Source organism: Drosophila grimshawi, unplaced genomic scaffold, assembly GCF_018153295.1.
Source record: "Drosophila grimshawi isolate 15287-2541.00 unplaced genomic scaffold, ASM1815329v1 contig_311, whole genome shotgun sequence".
In the NCBI taxonomy this organism is placed as follows: Eukaryota; Metazoa; Arthropoda; class Insecta; order Diptera; family Drosophilidae; genus Drosophila; species Drosophila grimshawi.
The window spans coordinates 3978405-4004427 of record NW_025063098.1 but is presented as its reverse complement, the minus strand read 5'-3'; the positions used below and the strand labels follow the sequence as shown (position 1 = coordinate 4004427).

Sequence of the window (26023 nt, the reverse complement as noted above, 5' to 3'; positions counted from 1 at the left end):
CAATGACAGGTTTTTAATGAAAAAACTAATTGGTAATCTAACCGTTTAATTTAGTAACTTTGGTATTCGTTATCAGTTAAGTTTCAGCTTTGATTGGTGCGTATCTTTTGAAATTGTGACTCGTCGGACATTAAATCAGGCACTTTATGCACAATCATTATCGCCTGCATACCGCCTCAAATTTGGGCTCGATTTACAAGTTAAGCGACTTTTTAAAGAAATTCTCTCTCTTCAGTCGCTGATGCCTGAGCACAAAAATTCGCCAGACTTTGGTATCTGGCTGATTATTGACAGGGATGAGGACTATGCGTCGTCATTGCTAACGGCCACAACGAACTGTGCATTTAGCCAATTCGGCGTCTCCAACTCATCTACATTAATGCTATAATTTTTTGTTTTTGATGCCAAATTAACAGAACTATTTGTTTAATATGTGGAATACTGAGCACGTCCAACTAAAAAATCTCCACAAGAAGATTCAATTTTTAAATGATTTTGCGATAGTTTTTGAAGGATCTGGTAAGCTTTTATTTGGTTAGAAAAACTTATTTTAAGAGATAAACTGACTTCCACCTTAAAGTCGTATAGACACTAAATGTAACATATGCGGAAGTAATCTAATAATTGATTTCTCTATGATAACAATTACCTAGGGGTTTGGCAAGGTGGCAACTGGATACGCCCTTGACTGTAAATGAAATGTATTCTAAACCAAATATTTTATTTATTTTTCAGTTTATGCTTATACAGCTTGTCATTGGAAATCTTTTTTTGCTTTAACTATAAAAGTGGTTAGTTTAAGCATTGTCGTACTTTTATTATGGCAATACATATCCCCTCGCTATCATTTTTATCAAGCCAGCTTATCATTATATTTATCTTATCAAACATATCCATATCAATCAAAATATCCCAGTTTTTCGAATCTGGAGAGCACGCCCTTTGCATCTTGAATGTAATTGTCTAATCGGTACAAATTCGCCCGCACTTCATCCTTTTGCATCACATCGGCGACATCAATACTTTTATCCATAAGGGCAGAAATCAAGGGCAAAAATGTTGTTAATAGGAAAATTTCTGCAAATGGAAGTGAAAATATATAATATTGAGAAATTTGCAATCTAAACCATTCCATGTCAAAACCCACCATAGTATTTATGTTTGGGACATTTGTTTCCAGAACTCCTCAGAATTCGGTAGTTCACCCTTAAAGCCAATTTTCTGCAAAGTTGCGATAAACTCAGAGAAGTAATAGTTAATTAATTCCTTATAGTTATTTTGTCGATCTTCCACACCCATAAACAAGTAAATGGCATAGATCAAATCGATGGTTATAGGGCATATGTTGCTTATTTGGAAATCTATCAACATGACATCTTCCAATTTTCCATCTACTTTGTTGTGCTTGAACATCATATTACGGAGATGAAAGTCCCCATGGCATAGAACATAATACCCATTGGGCTGGCGATTCTTACGATACTCCTGCAGTACAATACCACAACGGTCCAGATAATCATTTTCTATATTCTTAAAAAACGGTAAATACTTTCTCAATTCTGGAACATCTTCCAGTATTGCAATGAACTTGCTCATGCCAGTTGTTACGAAGGGGTCTTCCCTGATGGTTGGCATGTCAAACATGCCATATTTAAATTCTTGCAAGTAATCCGGTTGCTAAACAAGAATAACTGTGTTATTAAAATGTAATTAAGTAATCCTACTAATTACTTACCTCATGTAATACGTGAACGCTAACTGCATGCCATTTGGCGAGCTTAGAAAACGCACACTTTATCTCCTCGATGTTTGAGTCTCGATCCCTTATGACCTCATATCCTTGTGGCACCAGATCCTCAAAGATCATCACCTGCCGAGGCTTCAAGCTTGTGTATATACAGGGCACATAAAGCCGAGTATTATCTCCAGCATCGCGTAAGATTTGCTCGAATTTGGGCAACACTTTTGTATACAAGCCAATTTCAGTCTCAAAGAGATGCGATTCACTTAACATTTCTTTTTTGTGACCCTCCGCTTCGGGCATTGTCTTAATGATCAACGATTTTGAGAACTTCCCTTTCTCCGTGGTATACGTAGCGTTGCCACGAAACATAATGCTTGCATAGTGATCCCCCTTCTCACTGGCTGGAGACATCTTAACATCCAAAACTTTTAGTTCTGGCGCATTCTCATGCTTACTCAGCACTTCCTCAATGAACCGATCATTTAGCCACTTGGGTGCCTCCAACTCATCAGCAGCAAAGCTATCATTATTGGTTGTTGTTGTCATCGCAGACTATACTACTTTTTATTTGAATTATTTGTATTAGGTAGTTGTACAAGCCGCTGTATGTTCCAGCAATACTGAATACTTATTACTGAGAGTCATCACTACTATGCTAAACTATTTAAACGAATTTGTGTGCAAAAGCTTTCGAAAGCTTTCACGAGCTTTATCAACAATGTGATTTCTGAAATAGTTATTTTGTGAAAAAAATAAATCAGCTCAACAGGTAGGGGCACCATTTGAATTAGATCTTTTCATGTTGCTTACTGGCTCAATGTTATGTGTCCATCACATAAACTTAAGTACAAAAAATAGCATCTATACTTAATTTGTAATATTTCTTAAATATTCTGTAATGTCCACCTCGTCTAAGCCCATTATAATCAGCAGAGCATAGTGGAAAAACTTGATTTATCCTTATTCGTCTGGTTGACTGCCTATTTATTTCTCAAAGACCATAAGAGCTACAAGAGAGTAGAGACTCTTGGTTAGATTTAACACAATTCCTATGGTATTCATAGAAATTCTCATTACAAGCTAGCATTAGTTTACAGATGCGCAGTTCGTTATAAAACGAGTCACTTTAAGCTTTTCCAATCTGTAAGTCGCTCGTCAGTAATTGCTTGGCAAGCTACGAAAGCTCTTAAGCCAAATAAAATAAATTGAGAATTTGAGTGGATAAGCGCTTAGTTAGCTACCATAACACATGATAAATGTAACCGAAATGGAATTCATCCAATTAACAGCTGAAACGGATAAATTGGATTTACCCTTCGGGTTCCTAACTGAAATACTAATATTAGCTTACATATTAATCGTAGTAGACTTTTATTAATAAATCTTTCTTCTCTTTCGGATCGCCGAACAATGCTTGGTATAATCTTCTTATTAAACTATTAAATGGTTATACTGATTCTTCTGAGTTAATGAGCCAACTTAGTTCCGATCAAAAATGCAAGTAGTTTTCTACCTCTTTCTCTGTTCATTCCTGAAAATGGGTCATAAAGTAGATATTGATGATAACCACAAGCATCTAGCAAGATAAGGGATATTTGAATATAATTATTTCAAATTAATTACATAGTGAAATTTAAAACAAGTGTTTTATTGTATTATTATTGTTTTATTATTGACGTCAAAGGACTTTTCTAATATCAAAAATCGATTTATCTACTTTTATACGAATCTGCTTTTATGAGTCAGATCAAAAATTTGATATATTTAATCTTGTTCTAGACCAACGCACTTAGCTTACCTAATCTTAACCAGTCACCACCTCCTAGGACTGCAATCTAATGATATTATATATGTCTATAGCAATGACAGGTTTTAAATGAAAAAACTAATTGGTAATCTAACCACAAGAAGATTCAATTTTTAAATGATTTTGCGATAGTTTTTGAAGGATCTGGTAAGCTTTTATTTGGTTAGAAAAACTTATTTTAAGAGATAAACTGACTTCCACCTTAAAGTCGTATAGACACTAAATGTAACATATGCGGAAGTAATCTAATAATTGATTTCTCTATGATAACAATTACCTAGGGGTTTGGCAAGGTGGCAACTGGATACGCCCTTGACTGTAAATGAAATGTATTCTAAACCAAATATTTTATTTATTTTTCAGTTTATGCTTATACAGCTTGTCATTGGAAATCTTTTTTTGCTTTAACTATAAAAGTGGTTAGTTTAAGCATTGTCGTACTTTTATTATGGCAATACATATCCCCTCGCTATCATTTTTATCAAGCCAGCTTATCATTATATTTATCTTATCAAACATATCCATATCAATCAAAATATCCCAGTTTTTCGAATCTGGAGAGCACGCCCTTTGCATCTTGAATGTAATTGTCTAATCGGTACAAATTCGCCCGCACTTCATCCTTTTGCATCACATCGGCGACATCAATACTTTTATCCATAAGGGCAGAAATCAAGGGCAAAAATGTTGTTAATAGGAAAATTTCTGCAAATGGAAGTGAAAATATATAATATTGAGAAATTTGCAATCTAAACCATTCCATGTCAAAACCCACCATAGTATTTATGTTTGGGACATTTGTTTCCAGAACTCCTCAGAATTCGGTAGTTCACCCTTAAAGCCAATTTTCTGCAAAGTTGCGATAAACTCAGAGAAGTAATAGTTAATTAATTCCTTATAGTTATTTTGACGATCTTCCACACCCATCAACATGTAAATGGCATAGATCAAATCGATGGTTATAGGGCATATGTTGCTTATTTGGAAATCTATCAACATGACATCTTCCAATTTTCCATCTACTTTGTTGTGCTTGAACATCATATTACGGAGATGAAAGTCCCCATGGCATAGAACATAATACCCATTGGGCTGGCGATTCTTACGATACTCCTGCAGTACAATACCACAACGGTCCAGATAATCATTTTCTATATTCTTAAAAAACGGTAAATACTTTCTCAATACTGGAACATCTTCCAGTATTGTAATGAACTTGCTCATGCCAGTTGATACGAAGGGGTCTTCCTTAATGGTTGGCATGTCAAACATGCCATATTTAAATTCTTGCAAGTAATCCGGTTGCTAAACAAGAATAACTGTGTTATTAAAATGTAATTAAGTAATCCTACTAATTACTTACCTCATGTAATACGTGAACACTAACTGCATGCCATTTGGCGAGCTTAGAAAACGCACTCTTTATCTCCTCGATGTTTGACTCCCGATCCCTTATGACCTCATATCCTTGTGGCACCAGATCCTCAAAGACCATCACCTGCCGAGGCTTCAAGCTTGTGTATATACAGGGCACATAAAGCCGAGTATTATCTCCAGCATCGCGTAAGATTTGCTCGAATTTGGGCAACACTTTTGTATACAAGCCAATTTCAGTCTCAAAGAGATGCGATTCACTTAACATTTCTTTTTTGTGACCCTCCGCTTCGGGCATTGTCTTGATGATCAGCGATTTTGAGAACTTCCCTTTCTCCGTGGTATACGTAGCGTTGCCACGAAACATAACGCTCGCATAGTGATCCCCCTTCTCACTGGCTGGAGACATCTGAACATCCAAAACTTTTAGTTCTGGCGCATTCTCATTTTTGCTCAACACTTCCTCAATGAAACGATCATTTAGCCACTTGGGTGCCTCCAGCTCATCAGCATTAAAGCTTTCATTATTGGTTGTTGTTGTCATCGTAGTATATATTATTTTGTATTTGTGCTACTTGTACTTATTTGTACTATCTGAACTATACGTTGTATGTGCAATGTGCAATACTGAGTACTGATTCCTGACAGTCATCGGTAGTCATTATTTTGTGTCCAAAAGCTGTAATTTTTATCTTCTTTGTTCGAAATCGTAAAATATTGTTGACCATATCTTATCATAAAATAGATAATGCATTTCAATTTGAAATGCACCAAAGTGCATTATACCAAATTATCTACTTTGATTCTCAAAACGTTTGAAAAATGTGTGATTATTTTCAACGATTGGTAAATAAGTAATATAATTTGATAAGATTAGTCTGATAATTTTACTCTCTTAAAACCACCTTTTTATGATTCAAAACCTACAGTAGTGTCATATAAGCCATGATTTGTTTTTTTTTTCATTATTAAAAATGGTCAATAATTAATTTGTTTTCTTATTAGAATATGTTGGCGCATTTATTAACAAATTAATCGATACATCGTCGGGAATGTTATCGGCGCATGCCTCTTATCGGTATTTTGGAAACGTCAAAAGTATCGGTAGAAGTTCCCCTAAATGGATGTGACGCTGGAGAAGAAATTGCAGGGATTTCAACTGGTGGCACAGGAAAAGGTGTGTGTGTACGGGTGTACGGGTGTGTGTGTGTATGTGTGCACCATCTAATTTATTGTAATAAAATGCAATTTTTGTATGTCTTCGGTTCAGTTGCAGGCAATACTATGCTCCATACCGGGCAAAAAGGAGCTCATCTTAGAGCCCGAGCTGATCAAGCCGCTCGAACATGTATGCACCGCCTCCTGGTTGAAGTGAGTAGTCCACGCATATCTTATTAAACTTGTTATTAAACAACACAATTTACAGATTGAAGGGCATTCAACGTATCTACAAACTGGATACAAAACAAAGACTGCATCGAGATGACGACCAGGTGCACATCTACATGATACGCAGTCTGCTGGGCACTTTACAGACGCTGCTGCGTCAACTGCAACCCCTTACCCTAGCCACGCCCACTGAGTCACCCGATCTAGCGCTGCGCATGGTTCACATCATTTGCGTGCCCAGCTGCTATGCGTATTTTCATGCGTTGCTCGAACAGGCCGGCCTCTGGGGTCTCGTCCAGCTGCATCATTACAACTGGGACTTCATATACCTCGATCAGGGCGTGCTGAGTCTGGAGCTGCCAAATGTGAGTGGAGTTTACGGTCAGCTATTGGCATTTAATTTGAAATGAAGATAAACCGAACTATAGATGATGATCTTCCTCCAGTCTAACGCTCAAAGAGGTTCTACTCATTTCAAAGAAATACTAAATCCTGGCTAGACATCCAAATCCATTTACTCACTTTCTATCACTCCTTCAATGCAGCTCTACGAATGCCTATATTTGCAAGGGAATACCTCGGCGCTGCCTTCTGTGGCGCAGAGTCTGCGACTACTGCAAATGATTTGTGGCAAGCCAATGCTTACCCTCACCTTTGGCAGCCATGCGGGACAGCTAGTGCAGCTGATGCAGTCGCTGGGAACAGTGCCAGAGCCGACAAATCCGGCTGACTTTGGTGCCTGGCTGATTATTGACAGGGACAAGGATTATGCGTCGTCATTGCTGACGCCCGCCATTTATGCTGGCCTGCTGCTGGAGGTGTTCCAGCTGCGTGCTGGGGAAATTGTGATTGATAATGCCAACAATAAGATACGCAGCCAGAAGCTGCAGCTGCTCCAAGGCAAAAGCGATCTGAAGCCAAACACTGGCAAGCTGAACAGCATTCGCCTGAATTCCGCCTGTGATGAGATCTACGGTGATAATCGTTACAAGCACTTCGCCCAGGCAAGCAGTTTGGTGCGTGCGCAGGTGAAATCCCTGAGCCTGGAGCTGCAGAAGCTCAACGACATGCAACTGGAGGAGATGCACGACTATGTCGCACGCAAGCTGCCCAAGTTGACGGAGCTAAAGGCCAAAGTGTTGCGACATATAAATGCCTCCGAGATTGTCATCCAAATGTTGGGCAACTTTCGCCGCCTGCAAACGCTCGAGGAGGACATCCTCAACAATGTTTCACGCAAGCGCCTTCTCACCGAGATCGATGAGCTGCTGACCACAGATGGCCAGCGTTATAATACGCTGCGTCTGCTCTGCTTGCTGCATCTGTGCGCCGGCGTTGCACCCGAGGAGCTGCAGAGTTTAGCACGCAACTATTGCAACATGTTTGGCCACCGGGAACTGTGCGTCTTTCAGCAGCTGGCACAGGCGGGCCTGTTGCCGGTGCTGCTGCCCGAGCGCAAGACGTCCGCCAAACTCCTCTCCAATCTGCCGCTGCCCAAGTTCCAGCAAACCGAATTTCAGGCCAACGCCAATCGCCTAAAATTGCTGACATCTTGTGCGGACGCTGATCAGCCAGCACCATCCACATCCGCTGCTGCGGCTGCTGCTACCGGACATGCTGCCAAGCAATCGTGTCCCAGCTTTGTGTTCAATGGCACGTACATCCCGCTGGCGGCGCAGCTGTGCTCGATACTCCTCAATGCCAACAGTGCCGAGCAGTTGGCCAACAAGCTGGCCATGATCGATGGACTGCAGCTGCACGAGGCAGGCGGACAACCGAGCACGCCCAAATCCTTTGCTACCCAACTGAAAACACCTGACATCCTTCCGCTGCGTCTGCGCAACTTGTTTGTGTTTGTTGTTGGCGGCGCCAACTATGCGGAAATAGCTGCCTGTGATCTTGTGGCCAGGCTGACGGGCACCCAAATAACTGTTGCCTCGGATGCATTGCTTGCGGGCAGTGATCTAATCGCAGCTGCCTTCAATAACTAGTGCTATTACTATTTGACAGTTTATATGTTTATATTTTTGTAATAAAACGTTGCAATTTGAAAGCGGCATTTGTTCAATTTTCGACGGGAAATTAAGTGGAAATTGCGGATCGACTCAGAATAAAGCTGAAGCCAATCCAAGCAAACCAAGGTAATCAAAACCTTCTGGTCTTTAGATTAGATATTGTTCGATGCATTGTTACATTTAACATTAGACTACCAATGAGCTTAGTGCATTTGCTCAACTTTCGTTCGGTGAATTTGAAATGCGGAAATTGAGCGGAAAAAACTGTTCGACTTGGAATAAACTTAGAGCCAGCTCAGGCAAAGCATGCTATTCAACAACTTCTGATGGTTAGATTAGATTAGATATCGTTATATATTGTTATATTTAACAATTAGACTAGTTTCAATTGCCTCTTCAATTGTTCAATATTCGTACGATGAATTAAAAAAGCGGAAATTGAGTGCATACGGATCGACTTGGAATAAGCCATTGGTTTCAGGCAAAGCAGGATATTCAATACGTTCTGATAATTAGATTAAATATTGTTATATTTAATTTTCTATATTTAACATTTATACCAGCTTCAAAAATCTGATCGACTTGGAATAAACCTGGGCCAATCCAGGCACAGAAGAGTCTTCAATACCTTCTGATGAGATTAGATTAGATATTCTTCGATTTATTGTCATACTTAACACTAGCTTCGAGTTCCTCTTAATTTTAGTACATTTGTTCAATTTTCGTAGGATGCACTTAAAAAGCGAAGATTGCGAGGAAAAAACTAAACTAAACTAAATAATCCAATGGCTCCAAGTAAATCAGGGAATTCAGGGAATCTTCTGATTATTGACACAAAACATTCAATTCGTGTAGATAGATACATACATATATTGTTATCGTCAGGGTCTTCACCACCTTCTGATGGTTAACTCAAAATATTCAATTCGTAAATATCCATATATTTTATATATGGAACATTTAGACTAGATTCGATTAACTTTTAAGCGCATTTGTTCCATTTTCTTTCGATAAACTGAAAGAGCAGAAATTGAATGGAAAAAAACTGATCAGCTAGGAATAATCCTGGAAGCAATTCTGGCATAGCAGGATATTCACTGCCTTCTAAAACGGTACACAAAACACTCAGCATTCAATCCAGGGTATTCAATACATTCTGCTCAATTTGTAAAGATAGATTTATTTTTATTTTTAACATTTAGACTAGCTTCGATTGCCTCTTAATCTTTGTGAAACCGCTGTCCGCCAGTCATGCCGGGCACGCGATACAGCAGCTCTCCATCGTCATCGTAGTAGGCATCATCCACGCGATAGGTGGCTCCTTGCTGATATAGTTTGCGTGGTATAACAATACGATCCTTCACTTTGCTCATCTCGTATTTCCGCTGATCCGCAACGCTAACAACAATTTCAGTTCGCTCGAATTTCTCCACAAAACTGGGCAGTGGACCAGTGCCATTGGGATTGGGCAATGGTCGCTCCAGCTGCTGCTCCTTTTGCTTGGGCAACACTTGCAATGCCTTTAACTCCTGCAGGCGCATTTTACGCTTGTCTACCACCTTGTCCAGTAAATAGGTTTCTTCCTCGCCCGCCGCAGGCGGCATAAACCGAGCCGTTAATCGCTGTGTTGAGTTGCCCGATTCCAGCTGCTTGTTGCCCTCTTTGCCCAGCAACGCTCGGAATTCATTTCGCTGCGGCACCGGTAGTTCTGGTCGTGTCGGCCACTGCTCTGGCCTTAATTGTTGCAAGTCTCCTCGTTGGCGTTGGGCAAATTTCTGTAAATGCTGCATCAACTCGGGCGGCACATCGGCACATTTTCCAGCACGCAACTGTGTCCAGTTCCTCATAACGCTGGCATCATGATTGCGTATGCGTTCCACACTTTGTGGCCGCCACCTGGAGCGCAACACCTTCTGCACAATGTCCGCTGTGGCCGGAAAACTCTCCGCCAATCGCTCCACACTCCATTCATCCGCATCGCGTTCGTGGAGCAGACGCATTTGCTCCTTCTCCGCGTACAACAACAAATTGGGCAATTTAGCATTGCGAAAGTATTTGTGCTTGATCATAAATTGTCGCACACGATCGCGTTGCTGTTGCTGCTGTGCCTCGTGCTGCTGATGTGTGCGATGGGCGGACATGAAATCCGCCTCCATATCGGCATAATCCTCACTAGCATCCTCGACACTAGGCTGCTGGAGCTGCTGCAGTTGATAGCCCAGGCCGGGATTAGCGCGTCGTGGCACTCGAGCTAAGAGACACCATTGAGCAGTGTACAGACTTCTTATGATCTGATGTGCTGCCATTTGAGCACACTTAACCAATAAATAATTATGTTAATGATATTCCTATTTTAGAATTATTTAACTAACAAACTATTATGTGAATGGTATTCCTGGAATTAATTTCGTTTGCAATTATCTAAAAGTATCGATATATTTTGTACAATTAATCGCAAAGTCGGCCTTATTTTTGGGGATTTTTTGGTGCTTCTTTCTGGGAAAGCGTATTTTGCGAGTTCATCGAATTGTTTACAGTTTGTAACTTGTAAACAGGAAAAACAAAACAAATATGTCAACGCCAAATAACGAAGCCGGTGGAGGCAATTTAATGGATGAATTCGAGGAAGCGTTTCAGGCCTGTCTGCTCTCGCTAACCAAACAGGAGCCCAACTCCGGCACCAACAAGGAGGAAATCGATCTGGAGGTGCAAAAGACAACGAATCGCTTCATCGATGTGGCCCGCCAAATGGAGGCATTCTTTTTACAGAAACGCTTTCTCGTCTCCACGCTTAAACCACATATGCTCATCAAGGATGAGAATCAAGATCTGAGCATTGAAATAGCACGCAAAGAGACGCTGCTGCAAAAGCACTACAACCGCCTGGAAGAGTGGAAAGCGTGTCTGTCCGATATCCAACAAGGTGTCCACAATCGCCCCACGCATCCGATGATGCCCGGCCCGTGTCCAACGGGCATGCAGCCAATGGGTGGACCGGGGCCACGTCCCGGCCTAATGAGCGGCATGCCACCGGGCGTACAACTGCCTGGAGGACCACAGCATTTGCTGCAAGCACAACAGGTGCAACAGCTGCGCATGATGGGCAAACTGCCACCCAAGTGATGTCATAGAATCTAATATAATCTCTAAGTTATGCACCTTTTAATAAACATTAAAACTTATACTTAAATGAAAACTTTTACGTGGAGCCAAGCTGGAAGATGCCCTAACTTTTTATTTTATCTATGACCGATGACCCAAGCAACATGTTTAATATCTGTTGATAGCTATTAAATGAAAATCAAATAAAAAATTGTCGATCCATTGAAATCAACCTTTTCACAATAAGCCATATATTTTTATAAACTGTTTTCCATTGGACGCGTTCGGATTAATAAGGCATTATTAAATATCATTTTTTGAACTACCGTCAAGATCAAGATCAGTTTATCCAGGCAATTAGCTTTTTATATTTTTTTTATTTTCCCATTCGGAACATGCATATATTTAAGAGATCATTAAATTGTAGAGTTGTAGAACTTTAATTTCAATTTATTTGAACTAATTGTAGTCAAGATCAAGATCAGTTTATCCATGCAAGGAACAATTAAAAACTCCAATAGTATTATTTATCGTATTCTGTGCCATTTATTGTTTGTTATTTTTGCTGCGTGTGTAGTTAATTTTTTTTTTTGCGTACCTTTGCAAAGATCGCGTATAATAGCTAATATATCCATGTATATTTAACTCATTATATGTTTGCATTTTGTTTTTGTTTTTTCGTTTTCTTTTTTCTTGTGTGTTTTTTGTGTAAATTGGTATCGGTATCTAATATAATTCTAAATGTATTAGGACTGCTTTAAACTAAATTCAGACATAAAAACTATATAAACTTATGCTTGGGCTATGTATTCATGAATAATTTGTAATTACAAAGACTGTTTTCGCTTTGTTCTTCAAATTAGTATAAGACGACAAATTAACTAACATTAAATCGAAATTGATACACGAAAAAAAAACCACATATGTATCTTATTTTTGATGATGAGGACAATAGCCAATCCTCGTGTGATTCACTGTGTGCGCAATAATATGATGGATTCGTGAACATAATATGTACTATATGTCAATTTTCACTTAATCAATCTCGTATACCTTGTCCGCCTCAAAGCCGGTCGAACTGGCAGTGGGTGCAACAGTGGCGCCAACTGTTTGTCCAGTTCCCTGATTGTAGCCCGCCGCCGATGGATTTTGATTGGTATAGAGCAAGGGATTCATGTACATGCCGCTGGGATGCACAATGTGTGTATGCAGCTGCAACAGATCCTTGTACATGGTCGGATCACCATTGTTCATCTCATTGTACAGCTGCTGTAGATAGCTGGGCACTAATTGTATGACCTGATTCTGTGTTAGCTCCGGATGATCCTTCGATATCTTCATGTTAAGCAGCTGCAACAGAATATCCGAGCGGAATCCAAATATCTTATTGGATGTAACACTGCCGGAGGCATTGCCAAACTGGCTAACCATCTGGGCACCAAAGGCGTTGCGATCATAGCTCATATACTGCGAAGCTTGGACGGCGCGCGTCTTCTCCGCCTCGTACTCGGCCCAGGCCGATTTGCGCTCTTCCTCGGATAGATTCTCGTGCTCCTCCTGCTCAAGCAGCGAGTCATGCTCGTGATATTTAAATATCAGCTTCTCATGCTCGGTCAGCAGCTCGGCAAACAATCGATCCTTGGGCAACAGCGGCATCTCGCGCTCAGCGCTCGGCTTCAGCTCATACGTGTAAAGCTCCATTAAATCAGTTTGGTTATAATGTCTTGAGATCTGCTGCTCATCGATCACACGCTTCGCCGTTGCCTGTTTGGCCACCTGTCGCTCATAGACCTTCTGCTCCATGGTGCCCATGGCAATGAGACGATAGATGTAGCACGGCTTCACTTGCCCGAAGCGATACACACGAAAGATGCTCTGCGTGTCGTGCGAAGGATTCCACGAGACATCGAAAATGACGACGCGATTGGCTGCCACCAAATTAATGCCCAATCCACCAGCTCTGGTCGAGATGAGAAAGAGACGGGCACGCACATTGCTGGCATTATTGAACTGCTTGCACATCGACTCACGCTGCTCCACGCTGCACGAGCCATCCAAACGGAAGTAATCTTCGCCCTGTATCCAGGAGCCCTTAAAGTTACCCACATCACCTACGGCATTGAGAAGAAAACGATTAGAACTGAAGAAAATATATCCAATATTTTCCTCATCTTAATTATGATGCTACTTAGATCTGGCATAGCCGATCGGAAGAGCATGACTCACCCTCAAATTCGTAGCCCTTGCTATTGCTATCCACCAGCGAGAGGAAATGTTCGATAACATCCAGGGATTGTAGGGATTGGGAAAAGACGAGCAGCTTGTCACCGATTGCCTCGCATTGTTGCAGCAATCGAAGCAGCATGAGCAGCTTGGGGGAATGATTAACGTTGTTCAGCTCCTTCTCCTCGACGAACGGTTTCCACCACTCGGATGGATCATCCTTCTGTATAGATACGCCACCGCCCATACACTCGACATCCGAATCACTGTCGTTCAATCCATCGCGAACGCCGTTGCGTGTCTTGCGACACTTCATTTTGCTGCCGCCAGCGGCATCTGTGTTGCCCATGGTTAAGCTGGCATCCGACTTGAACGAATCAATGCTCTCCGATGAATTCGAGACGACCTCCTCCTCCTCGGAATCATCACAAATAAAGCCTTCTTCCTCGGAGTCATCGTTGCTTAGCAAACGCTTCGCAATTACAGTGTCGCTATTGACGCGCAGATTCATCGGATGTGTCCAGATTCGTCGCAAGTCCTGAAAGTCCTGAAACAGACGGGCACCCTTGCCACAAATATCCGAGCTGCCCTGATCCCGATGCGTTGTCATATAATAGCCATACAGCTGCTGCTGCAGCTCCGACAATGTCGTATAGACGACATACTCATGCTTGGGCGGCAAATAAGGCGCCAGTACCGAGTAATCCCGTCGCTGAATGCAACCCTCGAGTAGCTTGTGCAGTATATGCGAACGATGCTTCATCAGGCGCAAATCACGCTCCGTGGAATCCGTATACTGGCCATTGCTAATTGGATTGACAAAGCGATTCATGTACTCCTTATATGTGCCCAATAGACTTGGCTTCACAAACTGAATCATGCAATAATCTATAGGGCGAGAGGAAAATATAACGATTAGCGATTTGTGTAAGGATCATCCTTTTAGTGCCATAGCTTACATTCTTTGAGATTATTTTGTAGAGGCGTGCCGGTGAGTACGATGCGTCGCTTGGTGCGCATCCGTGTGACCGCCTTGCTAATCGATGTCTTCTCGTTCTTGAGCAGATGACCCTCGTCGCAGACGACGAGATCGGGCCCGGGTTCGACGAGGGCATGCTGGAGCTGTTCGCGTTGCTTCTTGCGCAGACCCTTTGCCTTCTCATTGGCGAGAATGCGATACATGTCATAGCCCAGGATGCAGACGCCGCCCTCCTCATACCATTCATTCAGTTTGAAGATGCGCGTCGGCTTGTCCTTGTACCGTGAAATGTCATAGATCTCGATGTCGCGTCGATGGGCGAACGCCATCCAATGAACAAATTCACGTGCCCAATTATTCACGGTGCTCAGCGGCGAGATGACCAACACACGCTCCACACCCGTACGCCTAGAATTGATGAGTAGCGTGTGGGAGAGAGTGACCACCTGCAGCGTTTTGCCCAGGCCCATGCAATGGGCCAATATACAGCCGGAGCCGGCATTCTTTTCGCTCTCCTTGAGCGTCTCGAAGCACGCGTCCCACATGAACTTGACGCCAGCCACCTGGTGGGGCTTTAGCTTCTTTAGCAGTCCCTTGTCCACCTGGAGCAGTGCCTTTTTTGACTCCTCATCGAAATCCAATATTAGCTCGCTAATTTCGATGTTCTCCGATTTTTCAAAGATGCGATTGTAGATCTTTTGACGCTCCTCGATGCGTTTGCGACGATCGTCCTCCTCCTTGGCTGCCTCCTTGGTGGTCAAATCCAAATCCTTAGTCTTGATGATTTTGCGTATGTGTTTACGCTTGTTCTTGTTCTTTTCGTCGTCGCCATCGTCACTGTCGCCGCTGGATGTCTTCTTGATGCGTCGTCGCTTCTTCTTCTTCTTGTCCTCCGGCTCGAAATCCGATGAGTCCTGCGCAGAGCCCGCATCTTTTTTGTTTGCAAAATTGCGCCGTTTGCGTTGTGGCATCACTTCGCTGTCGCTGCTTTGGCCAGCAGCAGCGTCTGCGTCTGCATCCGATTTTTCAACATCTTTTTCATGTTCTGATTCCACTTGTTCCTCCTCATCGGAATCGGCGGCTGCCTTGTAATCGGAATCGTTATCGCTGGCACTGGCGCTTTTATCGCGACGAGTGCGCTTCGATGTGCTCGCTTCTTCCACCTCGGAATCTGTGCTCATTTTGCGCTTTGGCTCGGGTTTTTTAGCTGACGCTTTTTCTATTGTTGCTGCTGTTGCTGATTCTTCAGTTGTTGCTGTTTCTGTTGTTGCTGCTGCCAGTGTTCCTACTGCTGCTCTTGTTTTTGCTTCTGTTGTAGTTTTTACTGATGTTGTTGCTGCTGTTGTTTCTGCTGTTGATGTTTCTGCTGTTGTTGTTTCTGCTGTTGTTTCTGCTGTTGTTGTTTCTGCTGTTGTTGTTTCTGCTGTTGTTGTTTCTGCTCTTGTTGTTTCTGCTGATGATTCTGTTTTTATTTTTGTTGTAGTTGTTTCTGCTGTAATTGTTTTTGATGCTTTTGTTGCGGCTTCTGTTGCTACTGCTTCTGTTGTGGCTTTAGCTGCTGTTGTTGCTTTAGCTGCTGTTGTTGCTTTAGCTGCTGTTGTTGGCAGCTTAATGCGCTTTACACGCACCACACAGCGACGCAACTGTTGTATTGTGTTTGTCTCCTCACTCGCTGTTGTGCTATCGCTGTCGATTAACAGTTTCGAGAGCAAACTCTGTTTGGTTGGCAACTTCTTGGCTGACTCCTTGCCAACTGCTGTGCTGGATGTGGATGTTGATGTGGATGTGCTGTTGATCCGACTTCTACGCTGCACAATAATGGCGTCTTCGTCTGTTTCTGGGTCGCTGTCGCTTAATTCGATAATGGACACAATTTTGTTGCGACTTTTACGCGCCGGCAAAACCGATGATGATCGCAAATTTGTTCTTTTAGTTATATTAGTTGTTCTTTCATTAAGTTTAGTGGTGTTGTTGTTGTTGGAGTTTCTAGTTGTTCTGGTGCTGTTGCCGTTGCTTTTTGGCTGTGCCAGCAGTTTCTCCAATGGAACAATGCTTATTTTGAATGCTGGCTTCTCCAGAACGCCTTGATCGTCGTCCGAGCAGCTGTTTGAGAATTCGTCGAGTGCAGCCTTCACTGTTCCATTTCCGTTAGTTCCATTACTGTTTGCTTCAATAGTTGCTGTTGCTGCTGCTGCTGTTGTTGTTGTTGTTGCTATTGTTTCTTCTCTATTTGTTGAATTCTCATTGACATCGCTGATCTGATCGCTTGGCTGGGGCTTTATTTTAGTTGTGATCTCTTTCGAGGTGTTGCTGCTATCGGCGTCTGGATTGATCAAAGTTGCAACAAATGTCTCGCGAGAGTCTGAACTTTCGTCTCCCATAGGTAACGGTGTGCCACGAGCTTATTTGCGCCGCGTCTCAAATTTAAACAAAGCTAAAAGAAATAATATGAAATGAAAGAAACGAAAAGAAATTCGTTTAAAATCATGTGATAACCAACTAGGAGATACCCTATAGTCTCAATTATCCATAACATGTATGTACACAAACAAACACACACTCTAAAATACGTCACAAATTATTAAAAAATTATTCAATTAATAACAATCACAGTTCGTATGAGTAGTAAAAGGGAATGGACAACTCTGGATGAAGTCCATCCCATGAAACCGCACACCATAAAATGGTACACCGATGGATCACTCACGAATCAGGGCACCGGTCTTGGAGTGGTGGGTCCTCGGGTATTTTACCATGAATCCCTGGAAACGCACACCAGCATATTTCAGGCTGAGGTGTGTGCGATAGGGAGATGTGCGGACTTCAACATAGAACGTAACTATCGGAATACGGATATATCCATCCTATCCGATAGTCAAGCAGCATTGAAAGCTATAATGGGGACTAAGATAACATCGAAGGTAGTCCATGAAGTTCGTTCAAAGCTAGACCTGCTCGGGACTCACAACAGGCTCACCCTACGATGGGTCCCGGGTCACAGGGACATAGCGGGAAACGAGGCGGTTGACAAGCAAGCGAGAATGGGGGCAGAAAGGCTCCTAACAGGACCAGAACCGTATTGTGGCATAGGGAGACACACTATACGACTGGAAATTAGAAACGAGGAGAGACAGAGATGGCATCAGAGCTGGTCAGAGGCAATAGGACTCCGACAAGCCAGATGTCTCCTTGGTCGTTATAATCTTGTACGTTTTAAACAAATTATAACCATGGGAAAGAACAGCCTTAGGATACTTACCGGTCTATTGACAGGACACTGTAGACTAAGGAGTCACCTGACAAAATTGGGTATATATAGTAGCGATCTCTGCAGGTTTTGTGAAAGAGAGGAGGAATCCTCGATGTACATCCTGGCAGAATGTGTCGCCTTAATTAGAAGAAGAAGCATCCTAGGGGCACATGTTTTGAATTGCAGACATAGTAGACCTCAACCCAACAAAGATCCTCACGTTCGTAAGGGAGTTGGGGCAGATGGAAGAGCTATATGCTCAGAAGGGGGGCACAATAGATCAAATAGGTCGCGGTGCAGCTTCCCCCTAATAATAATAATAATAACAATCTAAAGCATGTTTAAATACGCCGCCGGTGCAAGTGAAAATGCTTTCCATCGCCTCTCATAACTAAATATGTTAATATTTTAATCACACGCTTGTTACGATTTTAACTGGATTGCAGGGTATGCAAGTTGCAGCACACCCATCTTTTTTCTTTGTTGCTATTTCACTACTTTTAGCTTAAAAAATAAAAAAACGACAAGCACTCTTCCACTTGCATTCGACGCCGCGCGTCCGCATTCGGCGTTTTTGTTGCGCTCTGCTTCTTCTTCTCTACGTTTATTTTTTTATCTGCTAAATACTTTGCTTTCTTTCTTTTTCTTTTTTAAAGAGCTAAAGTTTCTTTTTTCCATTTGAAAACAAAAAACGGGCAACTTAAAACTGTAATATTAATGTTACATTAGATGACAATGTGGCCATGTCAAACATTTTAAATTAGTTAATTTTTCAACATTCCACCGCCGCGCTTTTTGGCACAGACGCGAACTGCACACTACACATACATGTACATGTACTCGAACACACACACACACACACACGCTTACCTACAAACACACATACAAATGCGTTGCGCTCACCTTTTGCGATTTTTCATTTGCGTTTTCATTTCGCCCAGCACTTAGCAAATGCACTCGGTGCACATTCACAAAGGATTTGTGTACACTTGAATTGAATTAAAATCAATTAAGTATATATAACAATAATACAGACAATAGCAGCAGTCTGCCTACGCCGCCGCTTAAAATTTTATTTGCTAGTATACACAGCACACAAGCACACAGATGTTGATCATAGCAAAGGCAACTCTAGCGCCGACACTAGAGATGAGCAATCATCGCTTATCTGATATTCTTATTAAAACCGTGACTGCATGACTGAATATCCATAGAAGTGGTGTACTCACAGAAGTGGTGTTTTGCGGCATTGTCTAAATGGGTCTGCAATTATTTAATTTAAATATATGGTTGGTGTATATTTACAGTTAAATATCATTGTCACTTTTGTCACAATAATTACAATTCACAATTTGCCGAAGCTGTCAGACATAAAATTGAACAAGAGCTTAATTGTATATAATTGCAAAGACGAATGCATATATGAAAATATATTTCAATGTATTTGTTTAATTTAACTATTCGCACTAGAAGCCATGTCGCCAGCTGTTTTACGCGTAGAGTTGCCACTCCGCGATTTAAGTGGGTGCGTGCTGCCAACGCGTTCCGAAAATACGAAGCAAAGAAAAACACCAAAAAACGCAGAGAAAACATGCTACTAACCAAAGAAGCAAAGGCAATAAAAAGAGGAAAACAAGCAGCAAATATGTTTCATATAACGAGGCAGCGGAAGAGACAAAAATTATAAATTAGTGTAGAGAAAAAATTTGCCCAGTGTGCGAAGAGAATCAAAGTTACATTCATTAATTGTATAAAAAACGACGAAAATTCCTCAAGTAGCAATGAGCAACAGCAATAGCAACAACAACTGCAGCAACAACAACAGCAATAATAATAATAATATGAACAGCATGCCATGCCCGGAATCGGAGGAGGAGGAGGAGGAGCTTAGCGGCTCTTACAACATCAATGACAACGCCGACTGCAGCAGCAGCAGCAACAGCAGCCCCGCCGTCATCGCCGCTGGCAGCAGTAGCGGCAAAACGGCGACCAGCTCCAGCAGCAATGCCAGCGACGATGACGCCGACGATGATGATCAGGATGAGGATGCGACAGATCAGGATACGCACAGCAATTCCGATTCTGATGATGCGACGACAACGCAATCCGATCAAATGGAACTCGCCCAGCTGAGTGCCCAGCACATCTTCCGTTTGCCCCGGGGTCTCTGCGAGAGCGCCAGCATTTTTCACGAATTCTTCTCGGTGGAAACCTGGCAAATGCTGCCCAATCCGATGCAGGCGCATCTCCAAGCGCTGCTGCCAAGCTATGCAACGTTGCTGGCGCCAGCACAGGCGGCCGCGGAACAGGATCGCACCCTGCTGCAGCTTTTTAACGGTGGCCTCCAACATTTTGGCCAATCGCCACTGCTCCGACTGCAACGGCAGCTGGAGGAGGGCAGCCTTCGGCCTGATGTCCGCCAGCTACGTCGCAGCATTGAGCGTTCGCAGCGACGAGAGCGTCGCTTCCAGGAGGCCGAACGTCTCAGCCGATTGGCCAAGGAGCTGTTCCTGTCCCGCGAACAAATCCTGCAGCAGGTCTACAACATGGCACCGCCGCCCGGCGGCGACACATTCAAGGCGCCCAAAGCCCGTCCACGCAAACGGAAAACGCCCACGCTGCACTACCGTGAGAATAACAGGTTCTGTTTGGAGCGGGCACGCAAACGCTACTGCCAGGAGTTCATCCAGCTGGCACGCGATCTGCAGCTGCAGCCCGGTGACATAAGTGCGGACGAATTGGACGCGGAGGTGGAGGAGGAGGAGAAGGCAGCACAACTGTCAGTAATTGCCGAGCAGCGACAGCTGCAGAAGACGTCAACGGAGACGACGAGCACATCGAGGCCATCGAATGCGGCGGACAAGAAATGCATTTACAGTACCTTCTTCAAGCGACGAGCCGGCTTGGAAGATGAGCAAGTCCTGCGTGGCATGCAGTCCGATAAGATGCAGCCGCTCAACGAGAGAAACCTCAAAAAATATTTACGTGACTACAAGCGACGAAAACTACAGCAGCCGGTAAGAAAAAATGCTCCGATTTTTTTAATTTTTGTTTTGCCAATTTATTTGAATATACCGAAAATGGAATTAAAATATTTTTTGTGCTGCAAATATTGTATTTAAGTCAATCAGAAATCAACTCCCAATTTCAAAATTGTATTTTATTTGGATACAAATCAATACCCAATTTGGAAAGTTTTCCTTTAAAAACAAACGACAAGAACATGGTTGCCAATTTGAGCCTTAAAATGGACTTGTATTGATTAGATTATGGAAGTTTTCTTTTTAATTTTGGTATGTCGATGGCACATCTTAGAGTCTTGGCTTATCAGCTGAGAAGGCCTTAAAGACCTGCCTCTCTTTGCCAGTGGCAACCCAAGCTTAAACATATTCTTATAAGAAATATGTAACGAGCTAACTCATAGTTATTATTAAAAGTATAGCTATACTTAAAATTAAATTCTTTATTCTGTTTGCTTAGCAATTGCCGGACTTTGACACTGCTGACATAAGATTGCGGGATATCTGCACACGTGCCCAGTTCGTGGGCAACTTCAAGCCGGGACGCAAGCCAAAAGCGCTGACAGCGCGTCTCAACCACAATGTAAGTGAGCCTCCGGCGCTGGTGCCTATTGGTGGCAACAACAACAGCAACAACAAGACAAAGTCGATGGAACCTGTGGCCGAACTGCTGACGGATGAACCGCAGCAGCTGTATGGACGTGCCGCCTTGGAACCCGACGAGGAGGAGCTGGAGCCGGAATTGCAGGAGCAGGCTGAGCAGGGGATGTCCAAGACACTGTCACCCGCTCACCCGCTGCCCAAACTGGAGCCGATTACGGTACGCTCCATCATCAACGCCTCGCCCCGGGCATTGGTTAAGGCTGGTGCTCACATCACGGGCAGTCCCACCCGAGAAATATTAACAACGGCGACGACGACGACGGCAACAACGACGACGATGCCGCGTCATGCACATGGCAGCTACTTCTCGCTGCTCCGGGATCTATTCGTTTCGACGCCGCAGCATCGCTTGAACTATGCCGAATTGCACGCTCTGCTGCTCAAGTGGCGCACGGAGAGCTGCAGCGGCGGTGTGCCGGATTGGCTGCGTCAGCTGCCGGTGGATTGGACGCATCTACTGCAATCGGCTGTTAATTTTTTGTCGGGTGACTTTCCAACGCTGCCAGCCGAATATGTGCCGTATATTGAGCATAAGACGCAATTGAATATCTATCAGTGGATTGGCGCTGGACGCGATTCGGATGCGCGTCTGCAAACGCTCTGCCAGCACTGGTTGCAACGACGCAAGGAGGACACAACGATTGTGCAACAAGCGCTGACGACTCCACAGCAGCAGCAGCAGCAACAACAGCAGCTGTTGAGTCCCGTTGTGGATGTGGCGCCAACGCCGCCACCACGCTGCCCCACCAGCTGGGCGGTGCGAGTGGCCACCCAGGCAGAGATGCTGGAGTTTCAGCGACAGGAGCGTTTGCGTTTCGATCAGCCGCATCGTCCGTTCACGTATCGCCTGCATGGCTACGAGAGTGTTGTCGGTCCCGTCAAGGGCATCTACACGCAGAGTTTGGCGCTGAACAAGGCCCGGGGTCATGCGATCATGGTGGATGATCGACCGCCGTATGTGACCATATTGACGCTGGTGCGCGATGCGACCGCACGGCTGCCCAATGGCGAGGGTACACGCTCCGAAATCTCGGAGCTGTTGAAATGCTCGCAGTTCGTCAACCGGCAGGCGGCGGAGAATGTGTTGCAGACGATTGTCAGCGGTGCACTGGATCGAATGCATGGCGGCCTCGATCCGTGTGTGCGTTACGATGCACGCCGCAAGATCTGGATCTATTTGCATCGCAATCGCAGCGAGGCGGACTTTGAGCTAATGCATCGCCAGAATCAGACAATGGTCAAACAGAAGCAGCAGCAGCGCAAGCAAAAGCCAAAGAAGGATGAGACCTTGGAGGCGACACCAGAGCTGCCCGCTTTAGTGGCGGCCACAGCAGCTGCACCACAACAACAACAAGCCCAACTACCAGCAGCAGCAGCAACTGCAGCTGCTTCTTCTCCTGCGACTGCTGCTGTGTTGATAAAGAAGCAGTTGCTAGCACAACCTCCTCTTCCCCTGCAGGTTAAGTGTCCGCCAGTGCCGCCGCTCAAATATCATGTGCCGCCCACTGTTGCGCCCACGCAGCTGATGACGGCACAGAAATCGCTGCTGAAGCCCACACAACGCAGCGGCGTTGTCACCATTCTGGACAGATCGCCCACAGCGCCCGTTCAGCTGCTGAAAACCTCGCCCAAAATACAGCAGCAGGTGCCACAAGTGCAGCAGCAGTCGCCTCTCAGCTGCAGTCCCGCACGCAATACCACGCCCATATTGGTGTCGACGCCCAGCGGATTGCAGACGGTGCATGTGCCTGCCACGTCCACCAAAAAGTTGGCAATCAAGAAGCCCATTGTTATCAATGCGCCCAATGCACAGACGCCGACGGTCGGAGCAACAGCAACAGCGGCCAGCTTCATTATGCCACTGGATCAGCAGCAGCAGCAGCACGCGAGCAAATCATCTCCAGCCCGCCAGCCAATGCCCAAGAATATAATACGCCTGCTGCCCGCAGCTGGAGCAAGTGCAGCAATTGGCACTGCAGTGGCCACCAAACCTGCCGTTGTCCAGCTGCCCAATCCGATTGCTGCTGCAGCTGCCAAGCCCACTGCTGCAACAGTGCAAATCCTTGGACCACGCATGCTCGCCCAGACCACAGTGCGTCCGTTGCAGCAGCAGCAGAAAATTGGCGCCGTTTCCATTATCAGCCACAAGCCAGCAGCGGCAACAACGATCAGCGGCAGCCCATTAACCAATGCCAGCGCACCCACGGGTGGCACCATTGTCAAGATGTCGCCCCAGGCATTTGCCACACTGCAGCAGCAGCAGCTCAAGCAAAAGGCCCAAGCCCAGCAGCAACAACAGCCGCAGCAGCAACGAATTCTTGTGGGTAAGTTGCAGTTCAAACTTGACTCCATAAAGTTAATACAACAACAATATGACCACTTTGTATTTTTTTATTCCGGATGATAAAAACCCTTAGTTTTGCAATATTTTCAAAAGTTGGTTTTTAACATATGGTTTAGTATTCACTCGATAAATTGAAGTTATTATTTTTATATTTCTTGTTTGTTTTTTTTTTTTCATTTAAAGTGAAAAGTGCCAGAATGTAGCGAAGAAATAAAAAATTAGCATTTACGTGTTTTGTAGAATTCGTTTATTTATTTCTAACTTTCACATTTCAAAAATGGTTATCATAAAATATTACTACATTTAAAAAATTGTGAATAAAATGATAGTTTTTTTCATTATAACTTTTATTTCATCCACACCTAAAAACGTATCTACAAGTTCCTTAAACTTAGATAAAAACATTTCTTGTGCGAGAGGTGCTATTATTATTTTACGCAACTATATCTATATATATGTACTTGATCAGTTTTAAGAGCAGTTGCCATATCATAATTTCATTACCGTTTTTTTTGGTTTGTGCAGGCAACACGGCCATTTCGTCGAACAAAAATATCGTTTTCCAGGCGCTGCCAAAAGCGTCGCCAAAAATACTCAGCACTATGGGTGGACAGGCGAAGACGCTGGCCACCGCGAATCTCTCGCCACAGCAGCAGCGGATTGTGTTGCAGAGCTTTAGGCAGCCGGTGACGTCGACAGCAGCGAATGCAAATGCCGCACAGACAACAACCACAACGCGCATCATACGAACCACGCCAGTGGTGACGTCAGCTGGTTCGAGTGGCACGCAACCAACATCCACACAGCAGCAGGGCACTGGTGGTCAGATCCTAACGCTGGAGGGTCTGTTGCAGAAATCGAATGGCGGCAAGCTGATAACGACGGGTAACAACATCATACAGCTGGCCACATCCACAGCCGGAGGCAATGTGATCACACTCTCGCCCGGTGCTCAAATTCAACAGCAGCAGCAACAGACGCAGCAGCAGTCGGGCGTCAAACAGCTGCCGACAACAGCGCGCATTGTGAGCGCCGGTCATCATGGAACAATGGTGCCCAAGATCATTGGCAAGACAACGGTTGTGCCCGGCAAGCCGGTGTTGCTGCACGCCAAGACGCTAAAGCTGGGCACTAATGCGGTTGTTAGCAGCACACACAGCCCAACGGCAACAACCACACTGACAACGGGTGCAATGAAGACGGCACAGAATATTGTCATTGGTGGCCAGACAGTAAAGCTACAAGGAGCGGTAAGCATGTCCAGAAAATATCTGTTAAAGAACCTGTATTAATTTTAATTCCACTTACAGACCATTCCAGCGCGCAATGCAACGCCCATGCAGACAGTCATTATGGGCAATCAGCTGCTGCGTCTTGCCACCAGCAGCAGCAGCATCACCACGACCAGCAACAGCCTGCCCAGCACATCCAGTGGGATTGCAAGTGCGCCAAAAACGCTTCTCATTGGCGCTGGTGCCGGACAAACGTTGCGTCTGGGCAAGAACGTGCTGCTCGCCACAAGCAGCAACAGCAGCAGTAGCAGTGGCAGCAACACGATAACAACATCCGCCTCAAGCAACAATGCAACATCTGGCAATAATCTTGTATTTGCCGTACAAAATAATGGCGGCCAATTGTTCTTTACGCCTAATCTACAGGGTGTCAACCTGAAGCCGTTGTCCAACATGAAAGTAATACCCATGTCGACGGCGACAACTGTTGCCGGCGTTAAATTGAGCAGTGTGACGACGGCAACTGTTGATGCGATTGCTGGCAAAACAATAAGCACCAAAATGCTGCCCACAGCTGTATTAAAGACGGCGCCCAATTAAGTATGGAGTAGTAATAGACAGAGGCTTGTTAACTACGTTCTTTGATTTGATACATATACCTAAATATATAATAGTTTACATATGGAATTTAGAATTTTCAAGCAAACAATCAATTTGCTTTCCAATTTGTAATATAAAAGCTGTGCAATTTTGCAATGCGCGGCGCAGCTTGATTAAATCTGTTAATATTGTATTTAGAACTAAATAAGACCTATCGCAAAACGCAGACAGACATACCTTAAAATAAATGTTCAATGAATCTAACATTATCTCATCGTTAT

At 44.0% G+C, this 26023-nt stretch overlaps 6 protein-coding genes and 2 pseudogenes across 6 annotated transcripts; 3 read left to right on the top strand and 5 right to left on the bottom strand.

Annotated features, from left to right (window-relative positions):
- Nucleotides 1-504: 504 nt before the first annotated feature.
- On the bottom strand, nucleotides 505-2318 carry LOC122322365 (annotated as a pseudogene).
- Nucleotides 2319-3683: 1365 nt separating this feature from the next.
- LOC116805463 lies at nucleotides 3684-5500 on the bottom strand (annotated as a pseudogene).
- A 350-nt stretch (nucleotides 5501-5850) lies between these two features.
- On the top strand, nucleotides 5851-8367 carry LOC6564256 (vacuolar protein sorting-associated protein 33B). Its single transcript, XM_032736826.1, has 4 exons — nucleotides 5851-6102; nucleotides 6196-6296; nucleotides 6352-6679; nucleotides 6860-8367. Exons 1-4 carry the CDS (start codon nucleotides 6046-6048, stop codon nucleotides 8303-8305), a joined length of 1932 nt encoding a protein of 643 aa, XP_032592717.1. The 5' UTR covers nucleotides 5851-6045; the 3' UTR covers nucleotides 8306-8367.
- A 1122-nt stretch (nucleotides 8368-9489) lies between these two features.
- LOC6564257 (neugrin) lies at nucleotides 9490-10667 on the bottom strand. The gene has a single exon (XM_001990438.2). The coding sequence runs from the start codon at nucleotides 10633-10635 to the stop codon at nucleotides 9550-9552; it is 1086 nt and encodes a 361-aa protein (XP_001990474.1). The 5' UTR covers nucleotides 10636-10667; the 3' UTR covers nucleotides 9490-9549.
- A 143-nt stretch (nucleotides 10668-10810) lies between these two features.
- On the top strand, nucleotides 10811-11659 carry LOC6564258 (mediator of RNA polymerase II transcription subunit 28). The gene has a single exon (XM_001990439.2). It carries the CDS (start codon nucleotides 10901-10903, stop codon nucleotides 11450-11452), a length of 552 nt encoding a protein of 183 aa, XP_001990475.1. The 5' UTR covers nucleotides 10811-10900; the 3' UTR covers nucleotides 11453-11659.
- A 297-nt stretch (nucleotides 11660-11956) lies between these two features.
- On the bottom strand, nucleotides 11957-15901 carry LOC6564259 (transcriptional regulator ATRX homolog). Its single transcript, XM_032737477.2, has 3 exons — nucleotides 14614-15901; nucleotides 13658-14542; nucleotides 11957-13542 (listed from the first exon to the last, which is right to left on the bottom strand). Exons 1-3 carry the CDS (start codon nucleotides 15812-15814, stop codon nucleotides 12467-12469), a joined length of 3162 nt encoding a protein of 1053 aa, XP_032593368.1. The 5' UTR covers nucleotides 15815-15901; the 3' UTR covers nucleotides 11957-12466.
- A 204-nt stretch (nucleotides 15902-16105) lies between these two features.
- On the bottom strand, nucleotides 16106-18911 carry LOC116805464 (transcriptional regulator ATRX homolog; the record flags this gene model as incomplete). Its single annotated transcript, XM_032737484.2, has 2 exons — nucleotides 18787-18911; nucleotides 16106-17067 (listed from the first exon to the last, which is right to left on the bottom strand). A coding segment is annotated over exon 2 (909 nt), but the record flags the coding sequence as incomplete, so codon positions are not given.
- Nucleotides 18912-19445: 534 nt separating this feature from the next.
- On the top strand, nucleotides 19446-26000 carry LOC6564260 (nuclear factor related to kappa-B-binding protein). Its single transcript, XM_001990441.3, has 4 exons — nucleotides 19446-20900; nucleotides 21364-23890; nucleotides 24436-25160; nucleotides 25221-26000. The coding sequence occupies exons 1-4, from the start codon at nucleotides 19665-19667 to the stop codon at nucleotides 25740-25742; spliced, it is 5010 nt and encodes a 1669-aa protein (XP_001990477.1). The 5' UTR covers nucleotides 19446-19664; the 3' UTR covers nucleotides 25743-26000.
- Nucleotides 26001-26023: the final 23 nt, after the last annotated feature.